This window comes from Juglans microcarpa x Juglans regia, chromosome 4S (assembly GCF_004785595.1).
Source record: "Juglans microcarpa x Juglans regia isolate MS1-56 chromosome 4S, Jm3101_v1.0, whole genome shotgun sequence".
Classification (NCBI taxonomy): Eukaryota; Viridiplantae; Streptophyta; class Magnoliopsida; order Fagales; family Juglandaceae; genus Juglans; species Juglans microcarpa x Juglans regia.
In genome coordinates this window covers 26014809-26029670 of record NC_054601.1, presented here as the reverse complement: position 1 = coordinate 26029670, position 14862 = coordinate 26014809, and the positions used below count along the sequence as shown (strand labels likewise).

Sequence of the window (14862 nt, the reverse complement as noted above, 5' to 3'; positions counted from 1 at the left end):
AATTTTGGTTGAAATCTTTAGACCCAAGAGTTGAAGGGAACACAGGCATGAGAGGCCTCTGACATAAACTTTTCTTACACCCTGAAGATGGATGATATACCATTAAACAGATCTCGTTACATAATATACAGGCCCTACTTCGGCCATTATACAAGCTTTAACTTCGGCAATTATACAAGCTTGGAATGCAAGTCTATAGTTTCAAACTGCAAAATAAAAGACGATCTTGAATAATTTCTGTAGTTTTTTGTCCGAGAAAACAAACCTACTAATTCCTACAATGTTTGTCCTGTACAAGTTGTAATCTTTTCCCAACTCTGGTAGAGTTCTATATTGTACGTAAAAAGGATTAAAATAAATAAGACAACTCGTTATAAATTGAATTACAAACAGAATAAAATGAGTAGGGAATCACAGTTTGACAAGTGGCCGAGTGTTGTTCCAAAGCCAGTGACGAGCAGAACCATCCAGCAGTGGTGAGACCTGCAACTTGTCTAGGTTAGTTATCATAAATGGAAAATGATATAAGAACAACTATGTTATAATTTGTTGACAACTGAGTATAACAAAATAATTGTTTTTTTAATTACTTTGAGCCACTGCAAGTATAGAACTTTTTAATTCAAGTAGAAAATATTAATATTTTTTTTTCAGAAAATATTAATATTTTAATATGTAGTAGTAGTTAAATTTTAATATAGTTGGTGTTGTATCATTATTCCGGCATAAATTCCACACATGAAGCAAGCTATGCCAGAAAGGCTAATCATCATATGTGCAGAACTCTGACAATTGTGAGAAAAAACAAGTATTCTCTTTTTCCTACAAAAATTCACATAATATTGGGGGCTCCAACCCTCTAAATTTATGAAACCACAACCTTTCCTAACTCATAAATTCCGAAAGCTTAAGGGTACCGTTTAGTTCGTGAAATGGATTTTCTTATTTCCAAAGAGACCAAATGCGGAATGCCCATTCCAATTCCTTTAGGAATGGAAATAGACATTGCTATTCTTTTGTTTGGCAACACATTTTGTTGATGATGAGGAATGCTGAAAGACCGTGTAAACGTAAAATGTCATTTACCCGATTAAACTCTGGGCTTGTGTAAAGCGTCCACATCACACATATCACGTAAATCAAAGGCTTTTCACAGATTTGACGTGGCCCTTAGAAATTGTTTGCAACCACGGTTTGAACCTTAGACATGAAGGGACCATACCACTAAGATCAAAACCCTTACCACTTGAGCCAACCCCTAGGGGTTTGGTGACAACACATAAGGTCTCGTTGGCATAATATCCAACCCCACAAATTTTGTAAAAACAATTCTTTCAATTTTGTAAGCCTAAATATAAAATAAAATCACACAGCGGCCATTCTGAGTGGGGTACAGGCTTTCTGAAGACCCCATTCCAGTAGATGCAAGCCAAAAAGAAAGCATTTGAAAGATAACGCATCCTAGTGAGAACTCGCAAAAAGCTTCCTTGATACGAGTCACTTGGGGGAAAGTTACACTGTGTTTCAACAACAAAGAGGCTATCATTTTCAAAAAGGCCTTTCTTTAGCCTCTTTAGCAGGCCACCTACAAAACCTACAAGGGTGGCCCTCAAAATGGACTTCCCAGGGCTGGCACGATATGGGGCTGATCTGGGCATCATGGGTGTTTGTAATTGGCCAATCACCAGGGCATTTAAAGTTATTCTAAACTAATTAGAAATAAGGAATTTAAAAACTTACTACTCCAATGCACCAGGAATAGCTATTCTTCTCATTTTATGGAGGAATAGTTATCCCTCAGTTTGAAGAATAGTTATTCTTTATTCTTCCTTGTAAAAAAAAAATAATAATAATAATAAAACTAAAGAATAAATATTCCATGGGAAGCTATTCTATTTCAGCATCCTATTCTGTTAACCAAACATACCCAAAAGGCTTAAACTCAATTATGACCACTTCAATCCGGTCCAATAAATAATTTTTGGAAGCTTATAAGCCAATTGCAATTTCAGGTTGATTATCCTATACTTGAAAATTATTGTTTTATTTAAATTTAAGTTTATACAATTTATTAAAACTTATATATAACACCTGAAAAGTCATATGTATTCTTCATATAATTATAGTTTTCTTGCTATAATTTTAATAAAATTCCTATTTTCTTTTCTCTTTACCTATCAAAAAATAATTTTAATAAAGTTCCCATTTACTGATAAAAAAATTTATAGTTTTCTTGTTACGTCTTCTAACAATACATATTCGTCCATAAAGTTATGTTGCAGTCTCTGGGGTTTCTCCTCATCAGGAAAACCAAATAGAACAAACTTAGAAAATATAAACTATTTTCTATATTTTATTTTTCATTAGATGAATTATTTTTTTTTATAGGTAAAAGGTCCATAGCTCAGTGGTAGAGCATTTGACTGCAGATCATTAGATGGATTATACTTCTCCCAACACAATCGAGGATCTACAACTAGTTTCATTCTAAACTAGTGACAAAACTAGGTGACCTAAAGTAGTAACATTTCATCTTTACTAGTTGATTAAACGTACAGTCTAATAAACCAATTGATTTCAATACTCTCCATGTGACAAGGTACATTCAAAACAGATGTGCCCTTGATGAAACCTACTTCTAGGGTACAAAGCTATGAGAAATAAGAGATCATTTTTTTTTTTTTTTTTTTGATAAGTAAATGAGAAATAAGAGATCATTAAAACTCGTTTCAGCAGTTGTTACCAAAATTCTGAGTTCCATGGAAGACAACTGCGTGGAGCTAGAAATAGTTTCTAGATGTGGAATATTACCTTCTCCCAAACTTGTAAATGGTACTCGTTCAGCCAATCAACTTCCGCAGTTGAGAGCAAAGATAAATCGATCAATTTACTCTGCATGATGAAACCAAAAACAAGAAGTAATTAAATAACTTGTTTTAGACAGACTATTAAATAACATAAATCTTTTGAGGATGCTCTTGTCCATTGTTTAATTATAAATCATGCTCTTATAACAGGCAGCTAGCACGAAATCTTAAAATGCTTTCTGAATTATTCCAAAATCCAGGTTAATAATTACTAAGATCTAGATCTCCAGAAAGAAACCACAGGTAGTCATATATATATATATATATAGAGAGAGAGAGAGAGAGAGAGAGAGAGAGAGAGAGTCCTTTTGTGCACTTACCAATTAAACTTGATTAGGGTGGTTGGGGTATGGGGACTTTGACCCCTGGACATCCCTCATGAGAGATGGGGAGCAAACGCCAATAGGCTACAAGGTCATTGGCTACTTATCCCAGAGGAACAAAAGAAGTTTTGAAGATCAAGCGCGGTCAATGGAGGAGCTTAGAAGCCTATTTTTAAATACTTTACTCCATTGGTCAATTGTAATTGATTTTCGTGGCTTGTCATTTCATGAATTCCTTGTATCTCTAAATTAAGCACGCATAGGCATTGCTCTTGTATATATCCCGTATACTTGGGCTTTTGCCTATTCTTTTGATCAATAAAATCTTGTTTACCAATAAAAAAATAAAAAATAAAAATGTTCTTGGGCTATGCCTAATTACATGGTTTTAATAAATTTCTTACATAAAAAAAAAAGAAAAAAAAAAAGAAAAAGGAAAGAACTCCACAACTAGTTACAACCATTTTTTTTTATATTCTTTTCTGCTCATTCTAAGCATGGTATAATTTTATGAAAAGAATTTATTCATAAAAAAAATTATGAAAATAATCTGAAATTTGGTATGTAATAGTCACAAATATTGCAAATGAACTAGAATCCAAGTAGATAGGTTTAGAGATGTCTCGTGCATTAGTGCTGAATATCCATTTATCAGTATATACATGTGTGTGTATGTGCACCCACATATCGTTGTGGGATAGGTGGACTGTTATTTCACTTATCCATGCATTTAAACCATCACTAAATCCCTTCGATTGCCAGAAAAATTATCATTTCTACTAAACTCGTTGCAAAGCCCAGTGGAGCCACAGAACCCAGTATGTATGATCAAATATTTCAACTAAGAGCCCATTGGAAACTACCCAAACCATTGATATTCTACACTGATATTGATTTTTTGCACAACCTTACCAGGATGATATTCATGACAAAGCTACATTTACAGGTTAAACATTAGCATACCTGAATGGGGACAAATGTAAGTTTTTCAAATCCCAGGTATCCAACCCCTCCGAATCGATTAGGTGTGTCAACCTCTTTCACATAAAGGAGGTTCTGCAGAAAAAAGAGAACCTAAGCTACAATGCAACAAGCATGTGCAAGAACAATAAGAGAGAAATAGTCTTACCTTAACCATCTAGAGGATATCTGAACATTTTTAACAGAGATCAACCAGCATTACGAACAAATATATGCATATCTCACCCACACACGCCCACAGAGCTTTCTTTATCAGAAAAAATGTGACTAAAAAAATCAAAGCATCCCCATTTCTGAGAATAAAAAGCTGAACCTCTTGTAAAATCACAAAATAAATAACTAAAGATTTTTTTTTCTAAGTGAAAATTTATTAATACCAACAGGCGTAGCCAACTACACTGGATGTATAAATAACTAAAATTTCTGAACTATTGAAGGTTTTAAATTTTAACATCCAAAATGAAGATACAGGTCCATTCAGAAAAGTATAGAAAATAACAGCTGTAATCAAGTTCACAAAAATTATTTATCCATCCTCTTCTTCACCACCATTTTCAATAAGAAGGTAATGAGAACCCTCTTAAACATAGTTATCCACTTAGAACTTAATATCTATTTATATATATATTTTTTCTTCTCTACCCCGACAAAAACATTGGTTTTCATCCAGCTGCTGATGCTTGGAAGCATATCATTAAAAAAAACCCACGTTCATCGACTAGAACCTTTTTGTTTTTTACTAGAACCTAACAAAAAGGGGACATCACTAATAGAAAGTCCGTAAAAGAGCAGCTGAAAGAGTACCTCAATTCGAATACCAAAGGCATGGTCTTCATAATAGCCAGGTTCGTTGCTTACAATCATTCCTTTCAATAAGGGGGTCATATTTCCATATCTGTAGCTAATACTTTGCGGGCCCTCATGAACATTCAGTGCAGCTCCTACTCCATGCCCAGTTCCTAAAGATGGAAGGGAAAGAGAAATCATTTGATCATGTCAACAGATTCATTTAATTGGTTACTTCACAACTTCATAAACACATACCATGCCGGTAATCAAGCCCAATCTTCCAAAGGAAAGAACGAGCAAATGCATCCAACACAAAACCAGGGGTACATTCAGGGAATACTGCCTGATCGAGAGCTATGTGACCCTGCAACTGGCCACTATCAGAAAAATCCAAAAATAAAAAGTTCATAGACAAAATTGGACCTACTAACCCTCAAGACGTACAAGATGAAAATGAAAACCACAATACATACATTACAATTTATAATCTACTCAGAGATCATTGGGGAACAAAACCCACAACTATAATGCACAAGAGTTCTGCTACTTGCAAGCATGTCTGTAAACACAGCTTACTGTAGAATTCATTACAGTTGTAGAAAAGTCAAAACACCAATACTTTTTATGATTGCTGATGTTAGCCTTTCACATCAGCGGTTTGTTGGGTGTGTCAATAACCAAACTTGCAAATAGATTTTTTCAATGCACCAAATACCAGATTGTTGCCTATTCCTCATCAATAAAATCTTTATTTACACATAAAAAAATATCAGATTGCTTAAATGTTAGATACAAGAATATTCTGAAGTGCAAAAAAGAGTTGTACTTAATATGAGTTAAAAAATGATGTATATATTGGGATAAATACACCTTTCACCTTCTAATTAACAGTTTTTTTTTTTTTTTTTTTTGTTTACTTATCAAAAAAAAAATTAACAGATGTTTTAAACTTTTCACCCTTAACTACCAAAATCGACAAAGTTCACTCTTCAACTGCCATTTTTGTCAAATAGCACCCTATCCAGGTCTAGCCATTAATGGAGAAATAGGTTACATCACAACCTTGGCCACTAATGGTGGGTGCTATATTAACAGGTGTTGAATGATGCAAAGTGTAAAACACCTGTTAGTTAGGGGGTGGGAAGTGTACTTTCCCTTGTATATATTTTTGTCGCATCATGCTATTCTATCATGGTAGTTCAAGAGGCAAAGAAATAGCATGATGGCAGTAAGCAGAATATCAGTGGTTAACAACCAGGCAAACATTTTCCAATCAACATTTGAACTTAAAACCTGGACCCACCCCACCCAGATTCGTTTTAGCATCTGAATTCAGATCGGAGCCAACCTTCAAGAAAAACCATCTCTTCTCTTTACCATCTAAAATAAATAAATAAATAAAATAACAAACATTTAGCTACCTGTAACACTCGAGTGAAGCATTCTTTTTGTCGTGCATTAGGTACACCAAAATGTACAGTCCTCGTTATGTCAGTAGTACCATCAACATATTGAGCTCCACTATCCAATAGGAAGAGTTTCTTTGAATCCACCACAGCGCAACTTTCTGTTTCTGGCTTGTAGTGTATGATAGCCCCATTTGCACCAGTAGCTGGAAGAACATACTAACTGTGAGCAGTGAGGTTTAATAACAGATAATAAAACATCTATAAACATTATTATACATCATTTGCAAAGAAACTAACACAATAATCCTTTGCATAAGAACAAAAGGAATTGAAGCATAAGATTTTAATTTCTACATATCAATAAAAAAAAAAAAAAAGCATGGAAAACAAATTCAAGACACAGCCAAGCATGTTACAGAGATATACACTTTAAGTTCTTTATTCCATAGGAGGTGGGACAAACAAAACCGTACTTCAGAACTACAATGAAAGATTGCACAGTGGACATTCACCGTAACTAATTATTACCCAAGGTGATACACCACTTGGGAGGTTTGGCCCTTACCCTATGACTTGAGAACAGGCAATCAGAACAAAAGAGGTTCACACACCTCTTACAAGGTTAATTCAATCTAAAAATCTAAAAGTAGAAAACAAAACTAATAAAAATTGTAGAATAGGATATACCGCTGATAGTGTCAAAGCTTGTATCAATGAAACCGGCCTGCTTCAAACGAAATTCAAGAAGCTTGTCAGAAACTTCGACCTCTGTTAGTTTCACATCCTTGTGAATTTCATCTTCCAGCCAGACCCAAAACTGTGTGAGAGCAGCAGCATCCCTGCATAGAAGAGATAAGACACGTCTCCACAGTTTTTAGCAAAATTCATCTTTGTAACTGATAATATATCCTTAAGCTTTTGTAGCAAAATAACATGTTTGATACAAAAAAGAGCACCATCATGCATGCCTATGGAGAATGACTACTTTATGCTCTCGCTTACAGGTTCTTTTTCAGAATTTTTTTCCCAATGCTGAGAGAAAATATTGTTCACATAAAGAATTCCCCAGATAACTATATCTATCTGCACAGTCATGAGAAAATTAAGAGACTTAACTAGAGGGTAATAAACCGATGAACTAATGACAGAATTAGTTAATCAGGCATCAACAAGAATTTCATAAATCACATACGAATAATGTGGTATGATCATCGAACCCTATCAAACATGGAATAATTAAAATCTGCTAGCTTCTGGAAACCACAGACAGCACATGGGAGAAAAGACGCAAAAGTAATTCCAAGGGAAAGGGAGGGGGGGAAAAGAGAACAAAAACATTTGGAATAATCTCTATTGAAGAAAACATTACCTAATTTTGTCATAAGTAATGTAAATTTTATAAAGAGGAAAGAGTGTGTTACCCAGTACACACGAAGTATGAAAGAGATGCACCTAACTACAAAGATGAAAGAGGGCATTACCCAGTACACACGAAGTATGCAAGAGATGCACCTAACTACAAAGATGAAAGAGGGCGTTACCCAGTATACAGGACGTATGCAAGAGATGCACCTAACTACAAAATGGAAAAGTGCTAAGAATTCTCAAAAGGTGAAATATAAAAGCAGTACAATTTTGGGCCACAATTTAATGAAAGAGGGTACTAAGAAAGGAAGATTTGAGCTCCGACACCATATGAAAGATCAAATGGATTTAATAATGAGGTTATCTGCATTCAGGAACTAGAATTGATCAAACTTCATTCCAATGAATAATTTGTAGCACTAGAAGAAAACAAGAAATGCGCCAGCACTGATAGTCTGACCAAAAACAATGAGAAAAAGTTTAATTCCTTCATAGTACTTCTATTAGTTAAAAAAATTACTATTCATCAAAATAAGTTTAAAAAAATTACTAAAACAAGTTGGCAAATAACAAACATGCAGACCTTAACGCTTACATTCTAAATCACTCTATGGTCTGCATATACAAAACCGATGATTCAAGCTTAATATTAGGGCATTGAAATAAAATGATAAGATGAAAAATATAAACATTAAATCATCAAAAGATAACAGGTCCCAAAGGAAGCAACGAATTACCTTAAATGAGAATTCCTCATCCCTTCTAGCTCAGCATGATTTTTTACTGCCTTTGCCACTGAGATAGGGGATGACTTATATACTCCACTGTGCCCCCCAGACTGGTAATTGGAGCTATCATGCATCTTACTCTTACCCTTGGTTTTATTCCCATGGCTCCCAGTAAATCTCTCAGAGGAAGACTTATAGGTATTGACAATGGCCGCATTAACAGATGATGTATCCAGCCAAAGGTGAGTATCTTGTGCTGCCAAACTGAGAAAACGTAATCATCTGGTATTTTTTTTCAGTTTGTAGTGCTTATGAACTAAGTTTACTCTAGAATGCATGTAAAAGCAAGCCTACAGACACCATAGTCTCCATATAGGTTGGTATCTGACAGATAAAGCTGAAAGGATGCATTTGCAGCACTAAACATGTGAATAAACCAACCAGAAGGGTTAGAAATTCAATTCCACCTACAGCAGCATTTTTACATGTGCTACACCTTTAAAGGTGGAGTTTTATACACGTGCTGTCCAATGTGAGAACAAACTGATTTCCTCGCAATTTCGTTTTAAAAAGCCTGTCTAATGTAATGATCACCTCATGAATCAAAAGAAGGGATTTTAGACTGCTGGAGAACTTCTGACCACAGCAGTCTCTAATCACTGCTGTTTGGGCCTTTCTAGGATACTTGATATTAAACCTTTGTCCAAGTGCTGGAATAACATTAACAGCATGCCTGCGTGCACACTTAGCAAAATCTTGAAGCTCAAAAGTTTACTGTTGGAGCCCAAATCCAGACCCAATCACTAGGCTTTAATTTAACATTAAACCCTCGGAATAGTGTACAAATCACTTCATTAGAGGGCCTTAAGAATCACCTAAATCAAGTGCATGCTTGCTGGAAATGTGATATGCATACACTCTGCAACATTCAGCCTAGGGTCTGAATGTAACAAAATACAGCAGTTAACCTTTAAGGCGTTAGTAGCCTAAAGTGGTCTCCTTAAACACTTAACAACCGCAGGAAAGTTAGGTCTCAGTGGAGCTAAGTTTAGCACACTAGAGAGACTAAACACAAAACCAAATTGCATACTTCATGAGAAACAAGTCAACTTAGATGTGTAATGTGATCATCTGTGAAAAGAAAAACACAAGTCATAGCAAGGGAATCAGATCTGACATTGTGTACCCAAACATTAGTAAAGAGTATAAAAAGGGTAAGATATTAAGACAACAATAACTATGAATATTTTGTTAAGGTTGCAAAGGAAGTACTGATTTGCAAGTTTGAGGAAGCAAGGCAAGGAGTATGATCATGTCCTTTTCTTTCAAAGTAAAATGCTATATTTTCACAAAAGAATTTCCAAATTATATGTGGTAATATTAAGCCTTTCTTGTATACCCCTTTTGATGCACCCACTATATGATATGTTATGAAAGTGAAGGATGCAGATGTTTTAATGTGTATGCTTCTAGGATATGAAATGTATGTAATTCATATCAATGTCATGAAAATTAAGAGAAAGGAAAGAAAATAAGATAAATGAACGTATAGTTTTCCGAAGTTTTTATTTTGTCCATATGATGATTATGTGAAAGAAATGGAGCAAAAGGATGGACGCGCAAGCCAGTGAGCCACACTGAAGGAAGTTCGGAAAGTGGTCCACCAGATTGCGTATGTTTGAAGAGCGGCTCCCTTTATTGCCCACAGGATGTGGGCTTGGTTCACAGCATAGGAACACAAGGATTAACGTGTATGGTCCATTAAGAGTTTCAAGATAAAGTTTTTATGTTTGTATGTGATGCTTTTTGGAGATGTTTTCAAAGAAAACTAGCTTAATAACATTTTTACTGAATGCTGGGCTATTTACTGAGTATTTGTCTAATTTGTTGTGTTATAACTACCTAGGTAATGATGAGGACAAGTTTGCAGGACAAAATCAATAGAAAAGACATAGATCCAGTCAAAACTGAAATGTGTATTTTTCACATGAAATGTTATGGAGTAACATTCCTAATCTTATCAGGAAGGGGGTGCTTCAAACACACACGTGTAGAGGTAGATAGATAGGAGAGCTCTCAAATTTACCTTTCTATTTCAGAAAGAATAGAATCATATGGCCTCAACTCTATGCCTGCATTCTTCAAGTGATTCATCACATCTGGCGTGACCTTAGAATTATCTATAAATAACTTTGCTCTATCAATCTCCACAATTAAGTATGCATACATGACAGGTGAATGTGGAACGTCACTTCCTCTCTGCAAAACAAAAATTGAGATTTCAATTTAAAGATTAGAGATGTAAAGAGGACCAATCATTGGAAAAATTATTAGAACTTTTAATTTCAATCTTGTGAGGGGCAGGGCAAAAAAAAAAAGTTGATGCTGCAGAGGATGTCCCATGTCTCTAGATTTCTTCCCCTGTTTTTAAGGAGAAGCATGAAACAGCAAGAATTTCCAAAATTTCAGTAAAAATGGTTTACAACATTCATCTCCAATCTAAAGGTGCCCGTGCAGAAACATTACCAAGTTCAACAGCCATGCAACTTCATCAAGCATTGATATGACAATGGCAGATGAACCAGCATCAACAAGTTCAGATCTCAGCAGAGACAATTTCGATCCTACATCTAAACCAGCATATTTAAGGTCATGCATTCTGATTGGTTTGTTTGGAGGTTTAGGTCGTGATTCTCCCCAAATTTCATCCACCAGATTTAAATCATATAAGTAAACCAGCTCATGATTCTTCTTTGCAATGGCCTCCTTCAGTTCCTCTGCAGCATCGGAAGAAAAAAGAAACTGCTCCCTTCACAGTACCAAAGACAGAAGCATCAGAGGCAGTCAAGTCTGGGAAAATGCTATAGTAGGCATGAATAAGTTAAAGCACATATTGCATGCATCAAAAGGTGTTTTCTTTTTTCTTTTTTTTTTTTTTTTGGGGGGGGGGGGGGGGGGGGGGGGGGGGTGGGTGGGTAATAACGACCCGGAGAAGGCCCATCTCACATCAAGGCCATTTACTCCAAAAGGACTAGTTAATAGTACAATCAGAGCCCATTGGAATTATTAAAGAACAAGAAATTCTCCCTCTCAAGTAATGTGGAATCCTATTCACCACCTATACTCACTCATACAGAATATCACAATCTCCTCCCCATAAATTCCCGACGTCTTCGTTGGGTCATTCCATCATAGTTGGCACTGCTCAAGTCCCACATTTTTGCTGGAATTGATTCTTATGCAATTTGTAATGATCCTCCAAAGAAGGCTCAAGCCATGTCTAGGCCATACTCCAAAAGGACTAATCAATTATACAATAGGATCCCATTAGAATCACTATAAAGAGTAAGAATTTTCCCTCACAAGCAATGTGAGATCTCATTTGCCACCTATACTCACTCAATACGGGGGTATCACAGGGGGAGCTGACCATGGGGAGAAAAGCAGTGAATATATTCTAACAGATAGTATAAGGTATAACATGACAGTCAGGAATGAATCAGATTATTATATATAATTTCCTAACTTTTGAAAAAGTCCCATAAATAATGAAAAGATGAAATTCGGCATACTCTCCATGATTGAAAGTGCAAAAGATGACTGGGATCTAAATTTTAATATGAAAAAAGAAACAACCAAATGAGTAGTCAAAATCAGCACTTGAAACAATGGATTGCACGGTGCTAAAAAAGAACAAGAAATATTGTGCAGCCATTTAAGCAGCAATGTATTGCTTACAGGATCAATGCCAACCCTACTACCAGCAGTCAAAACATCATTAAGCCATTCACTTGTGGTAGGAACTCCAAGATTACCAGACCGCATAAGAATCCAACTAGAACTCAGCTCCTTCTCAGCCTAATCATTAGAGAGAAAAAAATATTAAATATTAATATCATCCCCACCACCTATTATTAGACTGGACCAAAGAGAAAATAAGAGAAGAAAAAACATTTTGACTTGCATGTGGCACAGAGCTAAAGCTGAAGAGTTGGAATAGACAAAGATTATCCTATTTCTTAAACCTGGAGGAAATAACGGCCATCCGTCCAAAGAGCTGCTTTATCCTTTGTGACAACAGCAGTACCAGCACTGCCAGTAAAACCTGATATATAGGCCCTCCTCATATAACATTCAGCTATGAACTCACTCTGGAAGCCAAAATGAAGGCAATTAAAATTTGCTGGAGGCAACATTCGAATGCACAAAATATTACTTCTAGTCCCATAACAAAGAAACATAAACCCCATAAATACTAAGAGATTTCAGTTTGTCCTCAACAAATATATGTTTTTCTTTTTATTGGCACCGGGTGTACGAGAACAAACAACAAATATATGCTTGGGCAAATAAAATCTTATCCAATGAGGAGATAGTTGGAGAGGTCGAAAAACATATACTTTTCATCACAAAAACTGAAGGCATTCAAAATAACAGACCAGAACACACCAAATTTATTCGGAAACTCCCCCCCCCCCCCCCCCAACAATCCAAAAAAATCCATCAACAAAATTCAATGATTCAAAACCCAGGTGCTTAGTCTCCATTGACACGATAAAAAAAATTAACTTCATCCATTTGAACCAAAAAGCTCAAGTTTTTCGACACAATCACCCAAAAAAAAACGCGGTTGAATTCGAAACCTGAAACAAACAATCTCAGACCCCCCAAAAACTACAAGTTCGACCATTGCATCTCTTTATACTTTTTTTTTTACTTAGTTACGCCTTTCGCGCTTATCAATAAAGCTGTATTACTTAATTGAAAAAAAGCACGAGTTCAGCCTAATCATTGAAAATCCAGCTGCAACACATCAGCAAAAACCACCAAGACTTCGACTAAAACCCAAGAATCCAACCTGGTGAGCGTCCTGAGAGGGAATGATATACGCGTCGATGTTAACCCCGGGTATCGAGAAGAGGTCCCGGAGCTTGCGGAGCTTCTCGTCAGGTTGTGAGCCGGAGCTGTGCCTTTTGATTTCGGAAGAGGGCTTGGCCGTGATGGAAGTGCAATTCTGGACAGTGAGGATTGGGGCGTTTGGTGATTTGTTGAAAAGTTTGGGGCGGCTTTTAAATTTTTGGAGAACTGGGAATGAAAAAGAGAGCAAATGGAGGTAGCGAGGGTGTGTGTGAGTACTCATTAATGGTGACGGTAACAAGCCCATGGTAACCATGTTTAGAGAGGGAAACTGAGTTCTAGAGAGAGATACAGAGAAGGCAAACAGGAAAAGAATCAGAGTTCGTGGGGGAGAAGGTGTGGCCTTGGGGTTAGAGAGTAATGAAACGGTGACGTTTGGTGGATAAGGTATCAGCTCCTAATGGCTTGAAACCAGAGGGAAACAAACGACAATCGTTTAGTGAATGTACATATAGTCTATAAAAATATATTTATATTAACTCAAAATTAGTTTGTTGAAATTTGTAACTAGAACTTTAATATATGATATGAATAATCTATATTATAATAAAAATATAAATTTTTTTACAATAAAATATGAAAAACATGAGATTTTTCGTGTTTATTAATACTTTTATCTTAATTAAGTAAATAAAATGTAAAATATTTCTGTAATGTTATTTCATTTTTTAAATAATTTATGAACAAGTTCATATCATTCAAAATAAAAATAAATAGACCATAATCATAACATAGTTGAATCTTGTTCAAGTTTTTTTAAATTTAAACGAAGTTACGAACTGAATTTAAAAGTGTAATAATTATTTAATTCAACTCGACTGTATCCTTGATTATGAACTTAGTTGATTGCTTATATCTCTTCATTCTATTGTGATCAAGTTTACATCCAAATCTAGTAGGAAAAAAAACAAACAAGAATTGTCCCATTTGCTAAGTTTTAACTTGGATTACATGATCTTTAAACAAATCTTAGGATATAGGTTATATATAGAACTAGCTTGGGGGCTTCTCCAAAAAAGAATCATTGACCTTATACATCAGCCATTAGCTTCTTTTATACGAGGGACATACAAAGACAAAATGGGTTTCTTGGTCCAAAATTTGCAAGCCAACACTTGAAGAGGGTGTGGTCTTGAGATTAGGAGCTTATTTGATGAGGAGAAGGCTCAACATTACATGAAGCTAGCAGCTTGGAACATTTTGGTTTCAAATTCACCATGGGCTTTCGTTATGCGGCCAAAAGAAAAATGCTACGTCCAGTCGTGGAGTCCGCAAGCATCATTAGTAGTTTTGAAAAAGAGTAGGGTCTACAATTAAAAAATTAATTTTTTTATGTGGATCATGTATTTATTCATTTTTTTTTTCAAAGTGATTACGCGGTACTTGCACACTTACAACTGCAATTATCATTTTTCTATTTTGGGTACGCATGGTTAATGGTTCACTAGCTAGCATGTAAATTAAGGCTGCTATCCCATAATCT

The 14862-nt window shown here is 35.5% G+C and overlaps 1 protein-coding gene across 1 annotated transcript; it reads right to left on the bottom strand.

Moving 5' to 3' along the window:
* Positions 1-97: 97 nt before the first annotated feature.
* On the bottom strand, positions 98-13716 carry LOC121262683 (aminopeptidase P2). Its single transcript, XM_041165272.1, has 13 exons — positions 13321-13716; positions 12488-12613; positions 12201-12320; positions 10989-11264; positions 10549-10721; positions 8472-8726; positions 7057-7208; positions 6382-6572; positions 5216-5324; positions 4976-5130; positions 4154-4246; positions 2812-2892; positions 98-483 (listed from the first exon to the last, which is right to left on the bottom strand). Exons 1-13 carry the CDS (start codon positions 13633-13635, stop codon positions 412-414), a joined length of 2118 nt encoding a protein of 705 aa, XP_041021206.1. The 5' UTR covers positions 13636-13716; the 3' UTR covers positions 98-411.
* Positions 13717-14862: the final 1146 nt, after the last annotated feature.